The sequence below is a fragment of the Pteropus medius genome, unplaced genomic scaffold, assembly GCF_902729225.1.
Source record: "Pteropus medius unplaced genomic scaffold, Ma_sr-lr_union100, whole genome shotgun sequence".
In the NCBI taxonomy this organism is placed as follows: domain Eukaryota; kingdom Metazoa; phylum Chordata; class Mammalia; order Chiroptera; family Pteropodidae; genus Pteropus; species Pteropus medius.
Genome location: NW_024343105.1, coordinates 865,706 through 885,741, shown reverse-complemented (window position 1 = coordinate 885,741; position 20,036 = coordinate 865,706). Strand labels below are relative to the sequence as shown.

At 42.3% G+C, this 20,036-nt stretch overlaps 1 protein-coding gene across 5 annotated transcripts in view; it reads right to left on the bottom strand.

The window, feature by feature from the left end:
* Nucleotides 1-20,036, bottom strand: part of AFF3 (ALF transcription elongation factor 3) — a 461,951-nt gene that overhangs the window by 373,002 nt on the left and 68,913 nt on the right. For 4 of the 5 annotated variants that reach the window (XM_039867115.1, XM_039867119.1, XM_039867114.1 and 1 more), the window contains exons 2-5: nt 11,893-11,967; nt 9,494-9,614; nt 8,196-8,508; nt 7,684-8,069 (exon numbers count right to left, since the gene is read on the bottom strand). In XM_039867115.1, coding sequence (XP_039723049.1) covers nt 7,684-8,069; nt 8,196-8,508; nt 9,494-9,614; nt 11,893-11,967 — 895 coding nt within the window. The remainder of the gene's footprint in view (nt 1-7,683; nt 8,070-8,195; nt 8,509-9,493; nt 9,615-11,892; nt 11,968-20,036) is intronic. The other variant, XM_039867117.1, reaches the window with a different exon arrangement.

Below are 20,036 nucleotides of genomic sequence, written 5' to 3'. Positions count from 1 at the left end.
CCTCTGGAATTAAGGGATACCTCTAAGAACTCCATGCATTCTGGGCTATTTTAAGTCCATCAAAATGTAATTCATATGGCAGAAAGTATGAAATTTGGGGCCCTCCCCTAATATCCCCCATCCCCCTCCTTGTTCCTGCCTCCTGTTGCTACAGCTCATATTATGCAGAGAACACAAGCATCTGCCTGCAGCATGGCCTCAGCACACGACACACACTGTCCCCAAGCCAGGGCTTCTGCTCATGAAAACCAAACAAAAGAGAGCAAGGAAAACGAGGCAGAGCACACAACATTCTGGCATAGCCACTGACTGCTTCAGCTTTTGTTCCTGAGGTCAGCACACAGCAATACGGTTTATTTCACGTGGGCTGTGTTTACGTACTTCAGTAAATATGGTTCCCATTTCTCCCTGTAACAGCAGCTATAAATTCTGTCTTGGGAGCGTTCAGCTCCTCTCTTCCCATAAAAGCTTTGGCAGAAATTACTGAGGCCCCAACAAGAGGAGGTCAGTTACTGGAGGGAGAGACCCCCTTCACTCATATCCTTAAGTTAATTAACTAATTCAGCTAGTACCATTGGAGTACCAACTACATGCCCGCACAGTTAGGGATGCTTCAAGTAAACTAAGCAGTAAAAACAAAACAAAAATCCTTGCTTTTAAGGAGCTTGTATTTTAGTGAAATTCACCCACTTCACCTCAATCTCCGGATTCCGGAGCTCTCAAACCATCTAGGGTTGAGTGCACTGGAACTACTAAAAGTAATTATAATAATCACTATGAGTTGTTATTGTTGATTTCACTGAGTGCTTACTATGAGCCAGTCACTATTTTAAGCACTGCATGAACATTAACTAGTTAAGTAGTCATAAAAATGCTATTGATAGGTACTATCACATTGAATTGTATCCCTTGCAATTTAAAACTTTCGAAGAAGTAGGGTCTTTACAAAGGTAATCAAGTTAAAGTAAGGTATTTAGGGTGAGCTCCAATCTAGTGTAACTGAAGGCCAAGAAGAAAGGGGAAGTTTGGACAGACACGCACATAGGGGGCAGACAATGTGAAGACACAGGGAGAGAGGGCCATCACAAGCCAAGGAAAGACCCGGCACAGTGTCCCTCAAGCCCTCAGAAGGAACCAACACTGCCCGCACCTTGATTTTGGACTTCCAGCCTCTGACACTGTGAGACAAATAATTCAGGTTATTCTAAGCCAACCTATTTGTGCTACTTTGTTGCAGCAGCCCAGCAAACTAATAAATGTATAACCATGATTCCCTGTCCCAGACAAAGACACTGAGCAAATGGAGTGAGAGTCAAACTCAGACGATCTAGCTCCAACAATCACCTTTCTCATTCTGCTCCAAAGTTGGCCCGTCTGTGGCAAAGAGATGGACCCTCAGCAGCAGGGAACGTCCCCTTTCATCTACTAGAAAGATATTGCTCACGCTGGTTGATCACGTGGGTAAGTGACTCCAAGGCTTAGCTCAATTAAACGTGCTATTTAATACTCTGCGCCTTCAAAGAGCTCTGTTCAATCAGTGAGTCTCATTACCTACTACCTGAAATTTCTAACATTTTTCCTCGGCCTAAATCTTGTTGATTCCGTGATTCACTTAACTGGAAATAAAGTTCAAGAGTGCTATGCTCCCAATAGATAATAATAGCTCAGAAAAGCCAAGTACACAGAATGCAAGAGACATTTCTATCCCAGTCTTGGCAATAAAACATCAAAAGGGACCAAGCATTCACCAGGGGAGAATTCTGTCACCCAGGCTTTGTCTATTAATCCAAGATCATCTTCATCTTCAGAATTCAGTAATTTCTAACAAATAAAAATGAAATAACTTTCAGAATTTCATTTTCCTTTCTCCTCCCACCTGTCTCTGTCCTTCTCTCTCACACACACATGCACGCACACCCCTCCAATAATATCCTCATTTTCATATTTTGTTTGCTGTTATTTCAGAGGTATTCCCAATATTTACCAAATGTTTACTCTTTCATCACTGCACTGAGTGTGTTACATACTTTATCTAAACTACTCCTCCTTCTGATAACTCTGCCAAACCAAGTGTTATCAATTTCTCCCCTTCACACATGAGGAAACTGAGGCTTGGCAAAGTCAAATGACTTGCTCACAGTCACATGGGTCACAAGTGGCAGAGCAAGGATTTGAACCCAGACCTTGCTGGTCTGCAGGGCCAGGATCTTGCCACTGTGCCCAACATCTCCCCTGAATGTCTGCAGCTTGCACAGATTTCTGATTTCCAAAGACCGATGAACAAAGGAAGCAGCTTTTCTCTCTGGGCTGTATACGACATTTTTCCAGGGTGGGAGCGCTGCTTGATCACACATCTTTTCAAGTGGCTCCAAATACAGAGGAGTCTTGACGAGCCCAGGGATAGAGTCAACACATAAGCCTGCAGTTTAAGGAAAACAGCCCATACTCTATCCAGATGCTTTCCGGGAGAGGAAGCTTTATGAGAACAGGGAAGACACACGGGGGGAAGCCAAGTGGGGTTTGCGGACAGCACCCCCTGGCCAGGGCCTGCCGGTGATGGCTCCAGCTCTGGGGCCGCCCCCACCGCACAGCCAGGAAATGCTGTGTTTTAAGTGACCTGAAAGGAGCCTCAAGACAAAGGGTTGGAACCGGGCACCAGCACCTCCGTGCGACAGGACACGTCCTATACACACTCATCACATTTTTCAATGTTATTTTTTAAGTGAGGAAGTGCTTTGCCTTCAGGGCCCCACTGGCCAAACATCAAAGAACCAAAAAGTATAGAAACATTTCCACGCGCCTGCCTTCGCGAGACCTTCTACAGTGTGGAAAATGAGTGATTTCATCCAGCACGAGATCGAAGTGCTGCGTGTTAACGCTCCTCAGTCTGCGTGGAAGAACAAGGAGGATGCGCATTCTGAGGGCAGGGGCACGCCATGATGTTGTTAACGAAGCCACACCTCCTGCACGTGGCCTCCTCTGCAGGGGCTGGAAGAGGATGGCAGGGAGGGGTGGGGGTGGGAATAGTCCACGACAGTTGTGAACCAAGACCCAGGCTGGCCACACGTCCTCGGTGCATCGATGAGCAATCGGATAGCGTACTTGGATTTGAAAACATTATACATCTCAAATGTAACTAAGAGTTTCAGACTGGAGTAAGTATGCAATGTACACACTGCTTTGCAGATGCCTTTTTCTTCCGGCAGACTGGTGCCGACTTTAATTTGAAAGAAATCCCATTTTCATACAAAGGTAACCAAGAGTGACAGGAAATAGGAAGCCTAAACCATTTATCTTCCATGAACTTTTAAAAAAATATATCAGTTAATTGCTTTTCGAGGAAGCTATTTTGTAGACTCACAGTACTTTATCTTCCTACTCTTATTTGTGGTATAAACAGTGATTTTAAAATGCCCATTGTGACAATGCTATGATTAATCAATATACCTTAAGCCATTTTATTACTTATTTTAACACATAAACTTCTGAGCAACCAAAAATGGTGACTCTGTTCTTGTGGATGAATTGTCAACCACAAATAACACTCCTAACATACAGTCTATGCATCGACATTCAGTTTAGGTGTCTTTTTCCTTATCAGTGACTAAGCTAAGTGCAGCTGCCAATGGTTTCCTCTCTTCTCAAATGCATTCCATTTTCAGCCATCAGAGACCTCTGCAAGAGCAGTTTTAAATCACTGCTATTTATTAAATTAACAGGAAACAGAAACTAAACTGTATATATTTTGGAATACCACCTGCTGAAGCTATAACTGCCAAACAAACTATTTCAGAACCTGTGAAACCCAATGGCACTGAATATTAGGCTTTTTCATAGTATGGTCCCATTTTTGCCTTGCCTGTATCACCTAGAATTAGATATTATTTTTAAATTCTACCAAGTTGAGGCTAATATAAAGCACTCTTTTCAAATTATCATTTTAATAATAACTATTATTCCATGAGCCAAAGATAAAGACACCATGATGCTAATGACACGCAAGCTTCAGGGCCTCCAAGGCAGCAGTCCCCCAAGGCTCCAGGAGGAGCCCTAGCCATGTGTTATTGTCTGTTTTTGTAAACATCTCAAGTGTAAGATGTTTTTCTGTTCCTTTGTTCCTAAAGAGGACCCTTAAGATGGTATAAATTTCAGGTTCTAAAAAACTTATATCTGGCCCTTCAGGTAAAGAGTTCTCAACATCTGAATTTTGAATTACATGTTAAGGGAAAAACATTAATTATATGTCTATGTGTGTGTGAAACAAAAATTAATTCACTTCAACTGGAAATAAGGTTTAGTGTACCCTCCCCTAGAACATTCTAGAATGCATGCTTCAGTCATTCATTAAGTCCCTTGCTCACCAAACAGTAGTCACCCTTCCAAGTGACCCTCCAGGGAAGGCTCGCTTAATGAGGGGTGGTGTCAAGAGTAAGAGACTCAGCTACAACAACAAAAATATGTTTTTCATTAAATACAAAACTGAGCTGGGAAAACCAGCCGAGAGGCAGGTGTGTATCAATTAAGGAACTCCCTTGAGGTCTTTAACTTTGACATCAAATTGCATTGAATTTTTCTACACTAATTACCTATTATTGAAGACTAAAGCATTATAACAAATAATTTGCCATGGCAGCAGGTAGAGTGAAGATATTGTAAAGGAAAGAATGAAGACTTTATATAAAGTATAAAATCAGGCAAAAGCTATCCATAAATTCTCAATTTTAAAAAATAACAATATTTTTCTACTATAAGGATTATCAGGGTGAGTGCTGGAAGGACACTTTTAAATTTAGTTTGGACTGAAAGTAACAAAAATTGCAAAGTAAAAGCTACGTGCTGGCATCTAATTTATTCATGTAAATTTGTTGGAGGCAAAGATCACGTCTTAAGATATTTCTTTCAATTTCTCCCATCACATTACACCTGGTCATTGATTTGATTGTCTCATAAGTGATGTACCTACCAAAGCCATACAGCTATATTTGCACCTTCTTTGTTTTCATGTCATTTTTATCTCACACTTTTTTTTAGCCCCCAAGTTCTTCACATTGTCAGAAGTCTTGCTCTACAGCTAACATCTTGAAAGAGATGGTCAAAAGATGCAAGTTTCCTTTAGATCATTTCCTGTCAGTTTCCCTAAAAAACGCATTCCTCACCTCCCCAAAAATCAGTCATTACAACTGATAGGACATTTTCATACTGGTGGTATCTGTGTGAACAAGTACAGCCAGCCATTAATTAACATCTTTTAAATTGTTTTCCACACTGAATTGTTCTGTGCAAAAAATAAAGGCAAATATTCCCTTAAAGTAAAATCTGATTATTCGATAAAATTCCTCAGTTTCTATGTTATGAATCTTAATTTTATAAAATTGCCCTATAAATACTGAATACTATCCCTGCCAAGGGAATTTCTTAATCTCTTGGAGTAATGTAAAAAACCAACAAACAAAAGACCCCTTTGAATTTGAAAGATGGGAAATGCAACTTATAGATACTACCCTGATACTAACTGGGACAGAGTCCTTTCCTTATGATGACAGTGGACTGATGAAACGTAGCCATGTTACAAGATTTGAATTACCTATTTTCTACAATATGCAAAGCTTTTTGCTAAAACAAAGGCTGTTTATCCCCTCTCCGCAAAAAAAAAAAAAAAAAAAAAATCCACCAACTATAACTCTGTCCTGTGAACAATGCTTCTTACCTCTTTTCTGTCAATGCACGACTGCCCTCTTTGAAGTGCTCAGTACCGAAAGTTGGGAAGAGGGCAGGCTGGCTAGTTCAACATCATCACATGTGAGGGGAGTGAAACACTTCCTGTATAAAAGCTCTAATTTCTGCCAGCATGACTCTCTACCTCAGGCATTTCTGTCTTTCTATGATTACCAATCACTAGTCCAGTGCCATTCCCAATTCGGGGTCCTGGAAGGGCATCCTGAAAGTGTCCATATTATTGGTGACATACCCAAAAGCCCAATGAAAACTATATAGTGACTTGCATAAGGCTGGACCGGTGACCAAAACCTGGCTTTTAACCAGAGCTTTAACAACTCATTGGGTTCCGGAATAAATAAACTATTACAGAATAAACTTGAAGTTTCTTTGGTACATAAAAATCATCTCAACAAGGAATCAATTGGGATTAAATTATAAAGGAATTCCTGATGGTTGCAGTCACATCCGTTCAAGGCTAAGCCACCCTTTATTTGCCATTACAGGGCATCTGATAACAATAACAAAAATCAAAGAGCTTGATGAATCGGTTTTGTAAGGTGGTGCCTATCTGTATTTCCTACAAACTTCTAAAAACATAAATGCTTACAGAGTTATGTTTTTGCTTCTCTTAATTCCTAATGAACACTTTCTGGGATCCATCATAAATGAAAAATCAAAAGAAGTTACTGGTGTACACGTTACTAATTTCCTCATTAGAACCTTTGTAAACAACTCAAAGTAAAAAAAAAAAAAAAATGCACACACTATCTTCTCTTAGGGTAATATGTTTATCTCTCAACTGGCGCATGGTGCTTTCTGAGATGACAGTTCAGAAATGGTTCAGCTCAGCCTTGTGAGACATGCCAGAGGAAATGTCAAATCATTTGTTTCATTTGGTTATTCAATCGAATTCAGAAACAAACAATATTTTGGTCACAATGTCACTCCATCTTTAAAAAAGAACTTGTCAAAAAGAAAAAACACACCTGGACAGTCCTTAAGTACAGTGTTCTAGAACTCACATTTTACTGCAGTTACTACACCGCTCCCCAGCAAAACAAAAACGTGTAGTCATATCACTTCTTCTTGTGCTCTCGATGACTGTCATCAATTTGGAATACAGTATGAGATGTGCTTCTCTAAAACAAAACTTCGTTTTCAATCCAGATTTCTGTTCAAGCGACTAGTCATGCACTCTTTGCTACATCTGTGACTATGTGATTTGCTTGTTTTAGATTCTAATATTCCAAACTTCCCTTCTACACATTTGAATAAACACTTTCAAATAAAATCAAAATGCAAACCTGGAGGCTGTGAACAGAAAGATTTCACTCTCTTCATATAACCTAAAATGGTTTTGACAGGACACAGAGTCCTGACTTGATTAACATCAATGAACTTGGATCTTAAATATTATGATATGGATGGGACACTTGAGATATGTGAATATTCACCATAATCAGCACTGAATCATTTAACAATCACTTTAAAAATAATTCTGAGGATAACTTTGTGAAGTCTGTCCTGAAACATTTCAAAACTGACCAAAATGTTAAATTTCTGAAATATTTTACATGAAAATTAATCTTTTTACATACTAAAAATTATAGCTTTGGAAGTACTTTTATTTCTAGTAACTGATATATCCACCAAAACTGGCTTGTTCACAAAATATCCCTTGAACTATATCGAAGGAGACATCCCTTCCTGAACTAACAGAGACAGACACACAACTGCATTTGTTGGTACTTAAAACATTCTGATTCTAATGAATCTGAGATTTTCAAGAAAGCATTATGTATGTGGACATCCTCCCCTACTACTGGCGACAAATCTCACCACATGGAAGTTAGTCACACAGTGAAATAAAGAGACATGGGGACTGAACTCACAACTGCGGGGGGCGGGGGTTCACTCAGCGCCACTCAGACGCAGGTAAGTAGTAAAGAGGGAAGAATCACCCACCTCCACCTGTTTGGGGACGCTGAACTTGGGAAGCTTGCCCTTTGCTCTGGCCGACTCTGGCTTGGTGGCCGGGACCCCTCTGTACGATGTGCAGTGCACGTTGGCTTCTGTGGATGACTTAAGCTTCGGAGACTGATCAGGAGCCTGATCCTGGCCATCCATTGGCCGCACGTATGCGGTCGGCTTCTGCTGGACCAGGCTGGGTTTTGAAGCCAGGGATGGAGGAAAGTTCTGAACACAGTGTCCACTGCCGCTGTGCTTGGCTGCCATTGCAGGGGGCCTTTCCTGGGTCTGAAGACCCACCTCTACGTTGCACACTTGTTTGGCCCGTGGTTGCTGTCTGCCAACACCATCGCCGAGCAAGGTCCTGAGAGAGCCCTGCTGTGCTGAGTGGGAAGAAGAAGAGGAGGAAGGTGAGGACAAAGGGCTCGACGTACAGCGATCAGGTGTTTTGCTAAGGTTCTTAGGGTGAGCAGATCTGTTCAAATCAATCAAGCTGTGTCCGCGCTTACTTGTTCTCTGCTGGCCGTCAGGAGGCGGGTGCCCAGCCTTCTGCCAGCCCATGGTGCCCCTCTTACTCTGCGGCACAGGGACGGCTGCTGGTGTGGAGGGTGCAGTGCTGCAGACAGACGAGGGCTGGGGCTGGGCTCGTGAATCTGCAACAAAATGCTCATCAAGCTTGTTCACAGCGGCCTGAGGGAGCCCCGGTTTGGGAACACCAACGAGATGACTCTGATTGGATCTATCAGTTAAAAAGTCTTTCATTTCATCATAATTGCCTAAAGTGTTCTGGATCCGGTTGGAGAGCTCATCCCCCTTGTTAGTCTGGAGAAAGAAAACACACCCTGTTGTTAGAGACAAAGGAAACATGGGGGGTGGTGGGGAGGTGCTGGCACTGACCACAGAGCCAGGGCCGCCACATATGCATAATGAGAGCAGAGAGCCAAACTCAAAATCGTCACCTCTGAAGACATCTGTCAGCACTCTGCCTCGCACTGGACCCAGGAAGCTGAGAAGGGCCTTAGAGTCAACAAAGAAGGCACAACGCTTGGGGTTGTGTGGTAGCTGAGGACCAGAAAATGTACTGTCGCAACTTCACAAAACAATCCAGACATAATGAGGTTTTCCGTTCTTTTTTGCAGTCCCACTGGAAGCTTTTCTTGAAAATTCAGATTTGGCTCAAATTTTTCTGCTCTCAATTTCTAAATACGTTAATTATTCTTGTTAGAAATCCAGAGTGACAGTCAAGAAAAGTCAGAATGAAGCTTACGCTGAACATGGGGCTAATGTGCAAGAAGCTATGAGCCCGAACTATCCACACAGCTCCACGCAGCCTAAGATACTAGTGACATCTAGGAAGATATTTCATTTTGGGACAGGGGTTGTATCTCGGGCCTTTGGTATAAATGAGAAACAATCCAGCAGTTTCTTTCTTATGAGCCCTCCCAGGCACCCTGATACTAGCATGATCCATGTGTGACAATATGTAACCCAACCTCTTTCAATAGTGTTTGTTTCCTAACACCTTAGAAAACATAGCAAATGTCATTGACTTTGAAAATCAATGTAGAGATGAAGTCTATATTCTTGATAAAAATCACAGCAAGCAGATCTCAATATTAAACAAGAGTTACACTTTACTGAGGGAGTGGCCAAGTTTTACAGGCGAAGACCCCTTTCTCAGTGGCTGGGCTGTCTTCCTTGGGCTAACTGAATTATGGTTGGCCAACATTTCTGGTCAAGATTGCCATCCCAGGGATCAGAGGTACAGAGGAGTGAGGGTGGAAATGAACAACGGAAAACCATCTACCTTGTAGGGTTCACTGAAGAGGGAATAACTGGAATTAAAAGTGCCATCATCCTGCTGAGTTTCCTGATTTCTTCTTTCTCGTTCTTTCCTCCGTAACACATTTCTATCTGGTTCATAGACACTGCATCAGGAGAGAGAAAAGAGAACAACCATACACACAAAAATTAAAGTCTAATGCCCAATCTGACACTCACTCAAGTGCAAAAGTCTAGTTCGTGGACAAATGGTGATGATGACAAGAACACAGATCAGATTAAAGCCAGTCTAATCAAGCAGCATGGTCTCGGGTATCCGATAATGACATTCTCCAGGAGGAAAAAATTCCTGAGGACAAGTTCTGACCAGTACTAGACCTCTCTGCCTGATATGTGAAAGAGGAAATATCTAAGCAACTTTGACAGGGGAAGACTGAAAGTAATCTTCAGGCAGATGGTAATTACTGCGATGTGTAAATAGAAATTATGAGCATATTTCCTCCCATGACATAGTTTCCAAATGTTACATGGGAATGCTCTTGGCATTTGCATGGCTGTGTTTCCGTAGTGATTCTTTCATTAACTAGACCCCAAAGAGCTGTTAAAACTCCATGCTGCTGTGGCTTTCACAGTTATGAGCCTTCTTCTGATCTCCGTTAATCAGTCAAGCCATCACACGGGGACTGAATCAATTCTTCCTTCTGATATATCTGACACTGTCACTCTTCCTAACCAGGAAACATGCATCAGCAGGAAGGGGTGCAGGCAATGGAAGGGGAGCCGAAACTGAACTACAGTGTGTCGTCAAGGAACCCAGCCTCTTTGCTGAAGAAAATTAACGTCTGTTCTAAAATACAATTATGAAGTGACCAGACACCAGATAACTGGGAGGACTGAGGAAGAAATAGTGTTCTTTCCCCCTAATAAGGAGAAAATAAAGGGCTTAATTCAACTAATCATAAGGAAGTGACCCGTTTAGCGAAGGAAGGAAATACACTTGTTTTTTGACAGCTCACTAGATAAAGAAACCTGGCCTCAGTGTAAACACAGAACTAAGACTACCAATTGTAAAGAACTGACACATCCCTCAAAATGAGCACCATCTTCATTTCCAAGCAGAAGCATTTGTCCAAGCGGCCTCTCTTCATTAGGCTCTCTGCATAAGGCTCCCACTTGGTCCAGTGGGCAGATGCCCGAGCTGGGTGCCGAGACGACTACCTACTACCTGTGGTTCTCCCCTAACCAGTTACGTGATGATGGCAAACCACATGCACTCTTGGCACCCAGTGTCCTCATTACAGAACACCTCATTACTTCATTACGTGGTGCTATCGTGAGGTCTAAATGTGCAGATGGTCCATGAAGGGGCTTCAGAATGGCTTCTGGTGCCCAAATCCCCTGTGTTGCTGCTAAAGGTTATTAATAATGAAAGGATTTGTCAATTCAAAGAAACTTATGAAAATAGGAAGGTTTTTTGTCTTGTTTTTTAGCTAAATTGCTATCTTCAGTAAAAGAGAGGATATTTGTGTTACATAGCTATAGAGGACACAAATAAAATAGTCATAAGATAAATACTGCTTATCCACCTAGCTCTGCCCATGTGGCCAGAATATACTTTAAATTCACTAAGGGGCAATGCTAACTGTGCTTCCGGCAAGGCAGTGAGACACCGCATATAAAATGAAGAGCAGGGAATGTCAAACTATGCAAACATGCAGCCTATTAGAGTTTTAATCCATCCTCAGCACATTACCCAAGTTATTAGATTTGAGAGTCCAACCAGGGACCTCATGTAAAGGGTGGCTGCAGCCACACCCTTACCAACTGAGGGGCTCACAGCTCCAACATCGTGATCACTGAGTACCCTGACGGGTGGCTGAGGTGACGGCAGCTGACATAAAGGAGGCACAGAGTAGAAATGACACTCTTAGTCACAGAAGCAGGCTTCTAGTTCAAAGAAGAGAGTGTGACTGTCCTACCCTGCTTGTGACATTCACAATATGAAACCCCAGCTTTCACAAACATTCCATGGCTTTCAAATGGAGACTTCTCTACGGACACATGACTCATGCTTGAATGGACATGAAGTGAACTGTGACCAAGAGGCAAGGTCTAGCTTCATTGCAAACTCGCTAACTTTTGGACCAATACCAGCACTTGCAGTCAAAAAAAAAAAAGCTTGTGTGGCATGCATTCCACTTCTTCCTTTCTCCTGCACACACAGCCACTTGTGAGGCAACTACTGTGGGCAACCCCAGGTACAGCGACTTCAGCAAATGTCTTGCCGCCCTGAGCCAGGTCAAGCCACCCAAACACACAATACTGGCATAATGCACGAAGTGGCCTCATGTAGCACGGAGCAGGCAGGTGGTCATTTAGGGTGATTTCGGGCTTCCGAGAAGGCCCCCATGCCCGAAATCATACCTCCTACATCGGCTGGCTGATGACTGAAACTCCAGCACTAGAGAGTCATTCCTCTGGTTTAAGATGTCTTCACCCCTGTAAGAAACGCAGACACCACAAAAAGGGAAAACATGGTGAACTCACTCATCCCTTGAATCTCAGTGAAGGTGATCTTGTCCACTTTCTTCCCAAAGGCCTGGGGGAAAGGGTACAAGGGCACCAAGGTGCAAACAGGAGGCAGGGCAAAAAAGGAAGGATAATGTGAAGTATAGCAGCAAAAAGACACTTATGAACCCCACCCATGTTGCAAAGGGGTTAGGTGTTTAAGGCAAAGGCATCAAGACAAATGTCGAAGTCACGCAGGCAGATGTCAACTAGCTGCATTTCCAGGGACAGGCTAAGGACCACTTCTGAATATGGAGATTGGAGGCGAGGAGGAAGCTATTCTCCCCTAACTAACCCTGTCTCATTCCCCAATCCCTTTAGGCTTGAAGATAACCGGAAGCATCCCAACATGCAGACCACTGCCAGCTAAAGCTCTCTAAGGAGGTCCTGCCTGCACATCCAGTTGATGGTGCCTAACACCAAGAAGGGTTCTAACATCCCTGGGGCCATGTATACATAACTGACCAAGAGAAATGCACTAGATATCTTTTATAGAACCACCATGAGGTCCATGCCACACAGTACCCTCTGCACCATCAGATGAAACCGAAACAACCAAAAATGACAATTATCTCCCTTCGACACTTTCCTTCCCAGCAGTTTTCCTCCTCCTTCCATGGTGGGCAGCCCTCTGGTCTCCACTGAGCATGCAGCTCCTCCAAATGGCAACCCACCCACTCCTTACACCCTTAACTGGAACCACAACCCCCACACGTCACATCAGGTCTAGGGAGTTAAAATGTCACCCGCATAAAGCAAATGTCATTGGAAGAGAAAGTCTGAACTTGCTATCCCCCATCTCTCCCTAACCATCTGAGTTTTGATCTCTTCTACCAACTCTAAATGTTTTGACTCATAAAGACAGTATCTTCTTGACAGCGAGTCCGCCGTCCCACTAATTACAAGTGAAATCTGTGCGGGTCTCCACACCCCTGGAGAGTGCCTTTCTCTTGAGTGTCACTGGTAAAACTTGGCCCTCTTCCCTCCTCTGCCATTCAAGCAATGTGAGGATCATGCCATTGGCTTTAGAAGCAAAGGAACCTTCCCCATCACAGGCTAACAGTCAGGTCAGTTCCCCTGGGGCTGGTAACTGAAGCTGTAGAGATTTCCAGATCCTGGCAAATACACACATCAGACTCAGTGAGAGCCTTGTGTTACGAGCTATGTTTCTTTGTTATTAGCAGATGGTAAAATTTCTATAGTCTGTAGAGTTGTTCCTGATTTCTGTTGAGAATTACATGAATCGCCCTTCTCAAATGTATGTCATTAAAGGTATTTATTTATTTCTTAGGAAAATGGAGGCAGCCAACTGCATCAATATTATTTATTCTTTATTGCAGATGTTTAACAGTTCAGGAAACGGAGATTTGTAATCCACTCCTTTTAAAAGCCGTTGATTTTCAGAATTAAAAACAATAGCCATTGAAAAAATGTATAAAGCCTTTCTATCATTTCCCATTTATTTGTTTTTAATCTATAAATTGAGGTATCTCCTAAGGCAGCGGATCCCAATCTTTTTGGCACCAGGGACCAGTACTCCTATGAGAATCTAATTCCTCATGATCTGAGGCAGAGCTGAGGCGGTGATGCTAGCACTGGGGAGCGGCTGCAAATACAGATGCTGCTTTGCTCGCTTACCTGCCGGTCACCTACTGCTATGCAGCCCAGTTCCTAACAGGCCACAGACTGGTACCATTATCCTACCTAGTGGTGTGTCTCCAGGGTTCGAGTCTGGGAACAAGAGAAATCAAGGAGAAAAGAATGAACAACTTTTCACCTGTTTTGAAGAATGTTATCCATGTTTTAAAATTACTGAATTACAGAAATTCAATATGATCTGTTTTCCATGTTTTAAAAATATTGAATTATAGAAATACAATTCATTTTAGTCTAAAAGCATTTCCTGAATGTCACAGTGTTAGATGCTGGGGACACAATTAGGGCTGTGACTGGCCTTTCTTGCTGCTAAGAAGCTGACAGTGTAGGGGACAAGGGAGAAGTGGAGGAGGAGGAAGGGAGCCATCTGAAGCAGAAAACGTTGGCATTGTGTGGTCAGGGCCCTGTGGAAGGGGGCACAGGGAATCAGGATTGCTTCTTGAAAGAGATAACCTTTGAGCTGGGCAGGCGGAAGAGAGGGAAGGGAAAAAGAAAGGCTTAAAAGTACAAGATACACAGATTACTATTAAATGGCCTTTGACAGTATTCAGAGGAGGTGACCCTTGTTCTCCCCATACCATCTTACTTCTTTAAACCAGCTGGAATTTCACATTTAAAGTTCCATTTCTTCGGTTTGCTCCACTACTAAGCTGTCGTCACTACCTCATCCTACATAAGTTTATCTGATCCCTTCCTGAAAGCAGGTTTGCATCAGGCCTGGCCTTGAACGGCTTGCTCATAGAATAGACAGTCTTTTCTGTCATGGCACATTCATGGCCCTGGTACCACATGCTAACCTGCCCCTGGGGTGTGGGGTGGTGGCCACAATGGCAGACAGAAAGAGAAGGGACGAAGTGGAGGGGAGAAGAATGTTTCCCAAAAACTCTCCTGCTCTTCCGAGCAGCAACATCAGCAACTACATGTAATTAAAGAAACTTAATCAAACACTGCGAAATTATAACAATTGCTTTCAATTTAATGAGTCAAACTAATTAACATCCATTGTTATTTATAAAGCAAACAATAAAAAAAAATCAGTAATCCTTACTTAAGTCAGAAAAGCAAGGCTGCTGAACTATACTTGCCTCCTCAGTGTACAGAGCTGGTGGGCTGAAAGATGGAAGGGAGTGAGCAGGTGACAGAAGCAAGTCAGGCAAAGAGAAGCAGGGCCAGAACTGGAGCTTGGTAAAGAGGCAAGGATCCCCCCAACTGGAGTCCCTCATGGCCTGTACTGTTGTAGTCATGGTGCTGGTGGTGGTGAGAGTAGTGGGGGTGGAGATGGTGATGAAGGTGGTGATGGTGGTGATAAGGGTGGTGGCTGTGGTGAAGATGGTGAGGGTGATGATGATAGTAGTGGTTACAGTGGTGATGGTGACAAGGTTGTTGGTGAGCGCTATCATGGTGAAAAAGTTGACGAGGATGATAGCGGTGGCAGTGGTTGTGGTGGTGGTAGTTGTGATAGGGTGGTGGTCAGGGTGGTTATGCTGGTCATGAAGATATGGTGAGGGTGATGGTGGTGGCTATGGGGAGGGGGGTGGTTGGTGGTGGTGATGAAGATGATGAGGAGGATGGTGGTATGGAAGGTGAGGGTGATGGTGGTGATGCTGGCGGTGAGAGTAACGGTGAGCTTGGCAGTGCTTAAAGACCTGATTAGGAATGAGAAATGCTCAACAGTGCATATAACCAACCCTTAAATACTAAAGCACGTTACTATGCCCCTGCTCACTCATATCAGGATTTTCTTTTTGAGTCATGGAATTCTGGCTGCCATGCCTGTTCACTCTATTCTCCCCCAGCAACATTACATCACTGGCTCACTAGCAGCTTTCTAAGTGTGACCCCCAGTGTTATTTCTACCATTGACACCTCAAAAAGGTCACTGCAACCTTACTTGTTTGTCTCTGACCACAAAGGTTATCACAATCTTAATTCAATCTTGAAACTGAGAGCACTTACAGATTTCGGCGCTAGGGCTGCTGATCTGTTCTACCAGTATGGGAATAGGATCGAGGGTGCTCTGTGCCATAATCAAGTCTCCTGTACCACAGCTTTTGTGACACTAGGAAACAGAAAGGTGTCTGTCACGAAGTAACAAACGCCCATTGACAACTTTAACCCACAGATATTCCAAAGAAAAACAGCCTTTGGGGATGACCTAGGCCCTCTTCCCAGACCCATATTAAATTTTCTAGTAACAATAACTCCTCTTTATTACTACATGTAGCCACTGCGCAGAGCATTTTACATGCATTATTTCATGTACTAGTCTTTGAAACCCCAGAGACATTATCCCCATCTACCAATGTGGTTAACTAACTGTCCAAGTCTCACAGCCAGTGAGCGGCAATACTGGGGTCTGAACACGGGCAGTCTGGCACCAGAGGCTGAACACTTAGACTCTGCTCTGCTGGCTCCCCAGGGAACATGCTCAAAGACAGGCTTTGACAAATGAGAGCCCCATCCCATTAGTGAATGCCAGCCAGAAGGGTGTGAATTTTCAGATCCCAACAATTTCAGCTCATTCTTCTAAGCTGCCTTGATTGATATACATGAAAAATTCTTCTAAAACCTATACAATATAACTGGGATAAGTGATTCAATGAGTCAGCACTAGTAATTAACTAACACTCCAGTCTCTGGGTTCTGTACAGGGAGTTCCTTAAGGATTATGGGATACCACAGTGAGTACATCTTAGAGTTAGCACAGACAAGCCGCTGCTGCAATATAGCACTGGACGCTTTTCGGTTCTTTACTGGCAGCTTTGCACATCCAAGGGTTAAACACTTTTCCCAAGGGACCCTAAGTGTTGGTGCCATGAGAACAGGTGTCCTGTTCTAACGGAATTGTTTCATGATAAATAAACCACCAGGCTGCATGACAAGCAGCTTTCAAAGCGACTTTCATACAGTATCAACCACAGAACTTAATTTGAGTTTCTTAATGGCACTTTTCCCCTTTACGATATAAAAGAGCCTTGGGATGAAGCAATTACTCTGATTTACCATCATTTCCTTGGTACAATGTAAAGATGCAGTGGAGCCTCACAAAAGCAGTCACTTAACCCAAGGCGACCCACCTGCACAGTCCCTACTATGCTGTTTCAAAGAAGGCTCTGCTAGCAGACGTACAGAGCCAGCATCAACCCACAGTCCCAATGAGAAGGAGGCTGACTCCCAGAGCTTTTTGCGTTCAAGCCAATAAATTACTTTTCCTCCACCCAACGCTCAGGTAAATTTCATTTTCACTTTACTGCATCAGTTTCTAAACTTTAGCTCCTAGGAATTTTCAAGCCATATACAAGAAGGGTCCTATTTTAGAGTATGCCTCTGCCTTGACCTTGATCATGCAATGCATCAGCTCAGGGTCATGGTGCCTTAAGTCAGCAGGCAGAAGGAAGGCTGAGTCCTCTCATGTGACTTCCTAACATCAGCTGGGTCAGGCTCCTGGGCACAGAAACCCTGAGGCCACAAACGTTAGCCAGTAAAGAATGGCCCCTGCTCTTTCTGCATCCAACTCCTTCACTTCTTTCCTCCCAGAAGCACTAGTGAAAAAAGCACTATCTGGTTGAAAAGGGATTTCTGAGAGAAGAGTCCACTTGGGCCACCGCCATGTGTGGAACCAAAATAATTTACCTGTGAGGTACAGAACTAGCCCCAGGCTAGAAAGAACAAAAACAGAGCTAACTTTTTGGGAAAGTAGGATTCAAGGGATTTATATGCTTTCTGATGTCTAATCAGGCCAACCATGAGAGTCTGCCATGTAGACAACACAGATGGAAACTATTACAATGGAAATGAACTCATCAAGAGGGAAAGAGACCCTGTTTGGAGATAAGAATGACGTGTCTTAGCACAGGGCAGCTGATTAGCTTAGCTGGGAGTGGATAAGGAGGGCAGGAGAAAAGAAAGAAGACACTAAAAATCCTCATCATCTGAAAGATAACTGTATTCCCGGCACCAAGAATATTGCCTAGCACAGGTGGGCACTGAAAAAAAAGAAACTTTAAAAATATACGCTTTTTAAACAAATGATTGTTTAACTTTTTTTTCCTTCCTTTTCAAAATTTAGCTTACACACATACCACAATTTGAACAAACAGAACAAAAATCTACTCGATCCTGGATCCTACAATGTCCTTTATGGTTACAGAGCGAATATGAGAATCATAATAACAGTAATATTGAGAAACTCTCTGGTGCTGAAGAGTTTGGAAAAAAAGTTTTATATCTTATTTATCCCTCTTATAAAAACCTGTTATATAGCCCTTACATACACGAAACACAAACTTTTAATACATGAACATGTAAACATAAAAATGAAACAAAATCTGTGTGCCATAAACATTCTTCTGCTCATTTTCCAAGGGCCTTTCATCAATGAAAAAGTGGGGCTTAGAAAATTTAAGTGATTTTCCTCAATAATAACTGTTAGAATCAGAATTCTAATTCATAGCTCCACAGTTCTGAATATTAAAAACAATTTTTTAAATAATATATTTTTATCAAAAAGTGCTAAATTAACATTTGCTATATACAAAGAGCCAGCTGGACACAAAAACGTGCACCCTGGCACAGAGGTACTTGTGGACATTCTTCTAACTTCCCATGGTGAGAACTCTGTAGTCAACTAAGCCTAACTTATGAATTATTTGAACTCTACAGTTCTATAATTCATTCTGTATAATGACAGTAAAGATGATTAATTCTAAATATCCATATAATACAGTGTGTTCTGACACAATGGGTCTTTCTATGGCTGATGTATCACTCACAAGTCCCAATTTTAATTAGACATGTAATCTATCATAAAAATATTTTATTTTACCCCTAGAACATTGGGAATATCATATATTATAGGGCTGCCTACATATGATGATAATTATCACAATACTTTAGGAAATGTAAAGAGGATACTAAGTTCACTCTAACAACATATTTGCTTCATGTCATCTTAAAATGTCTTCACTCTCTCTTCGCCTTTTTTCTTCTCTTCCCCTATTCTTTAACTCTTTCTGTCTTTTTATGTTTCCCATTTACACCCATACGCAACAGAGTAAACCCAATGTCTGTGGTATTAAGATAAATTTATTAATGTGAAGAAAGCCTATAAGGAAGGCTCTTCTTTATCAAATGCTGCGCACAGAACAAAGAGTTGGGTAATCCAGGGTACGTAGGGTCGGGCAATAAGTGCCATAATATAACATCTCTCTTTGTCTTTGATCTCTGCCTATTCAAAAGCAAGTAGCCTTCTGCTGAGTTAGCACGAGGATTCCATTCTCTGGGTTTCCATCTTGATTTCCCAGCTTTCTGGGACTTTAGGGGTTTCTCCTTCACCAGACTTTAGAGTCCACACCTCTCAAAATTAGCTAAGAACATTGCCTGGCTCACAATAGGCACTAAGTTATTGTTTATTGAATGAACAGATAGATGGATGTATGCATGAATCACCAACTCCCTCTTTTCACTGAAGAGCCAGTAAGGAAAAGGAATACTTTGAGTAGATTTGTCTGGTCATCTCAGGACAGGAAAACACATGCTCTGATATATAAAGATCTTTCAGGTACATTCTGAAAGAAGCAGTCTCAAGGAGTTGATAAAACTAGGTTTTACCAAATAATTTTTTTAATGATTTACACAGAGAGACATGGAAATGTCATGTTGTCTTTTTGCAAATAAAAGTCTATCTGCATTAACAGAAGATACTAGCATATCTCAGTGGGAAGCATACCAGAAAATTACTGAACTTGAAGCTTTCCTGCATAAGCAGCGCATGATTCAAGGTCAAGTTGGAATTACAAAAGAAGAAAGACACAGCAAATCCTCCCACTGGACAAGAAGAATATTTCCTACCAGCAGGCCCATAACTTCCAAGGACCTTCAAAGATACTAACACTGGGCAGGAATGGGGAGACCCAGGCACGGCCCAGCCACAGAGAGGTAAGAACCATTCCAAGCCTCAGGACCTCATCTTAATCAGGGTTGCAAAACCAATCCATACACTGACTGATCAGTGAATGCAGAAGTTATAGAAAAGGTTAAAATGCTCAGCCAAGGTGAAATATTATTAATCACCTGGATGGAAGGTAACTAAATACCTATCATGCAGAAAGAAATACAACTCCTTACCCATCGCAGATAGGTGGCCTGAGCAGGCTGCTCTTACAAACTGACATTGACCTAGGGATTTCTTATATAGGTATATGCCATTCATGTGTCTTATTTAAATTATAAAATTAAACAAATTTAAAACCAATTAGATATCATACTTAGAAGACTGGTTAACAAATTACAGTGCTGCATACCTTGCCGAAAATGGGGGCTTGGACCTAAATGCAGCGACAAGG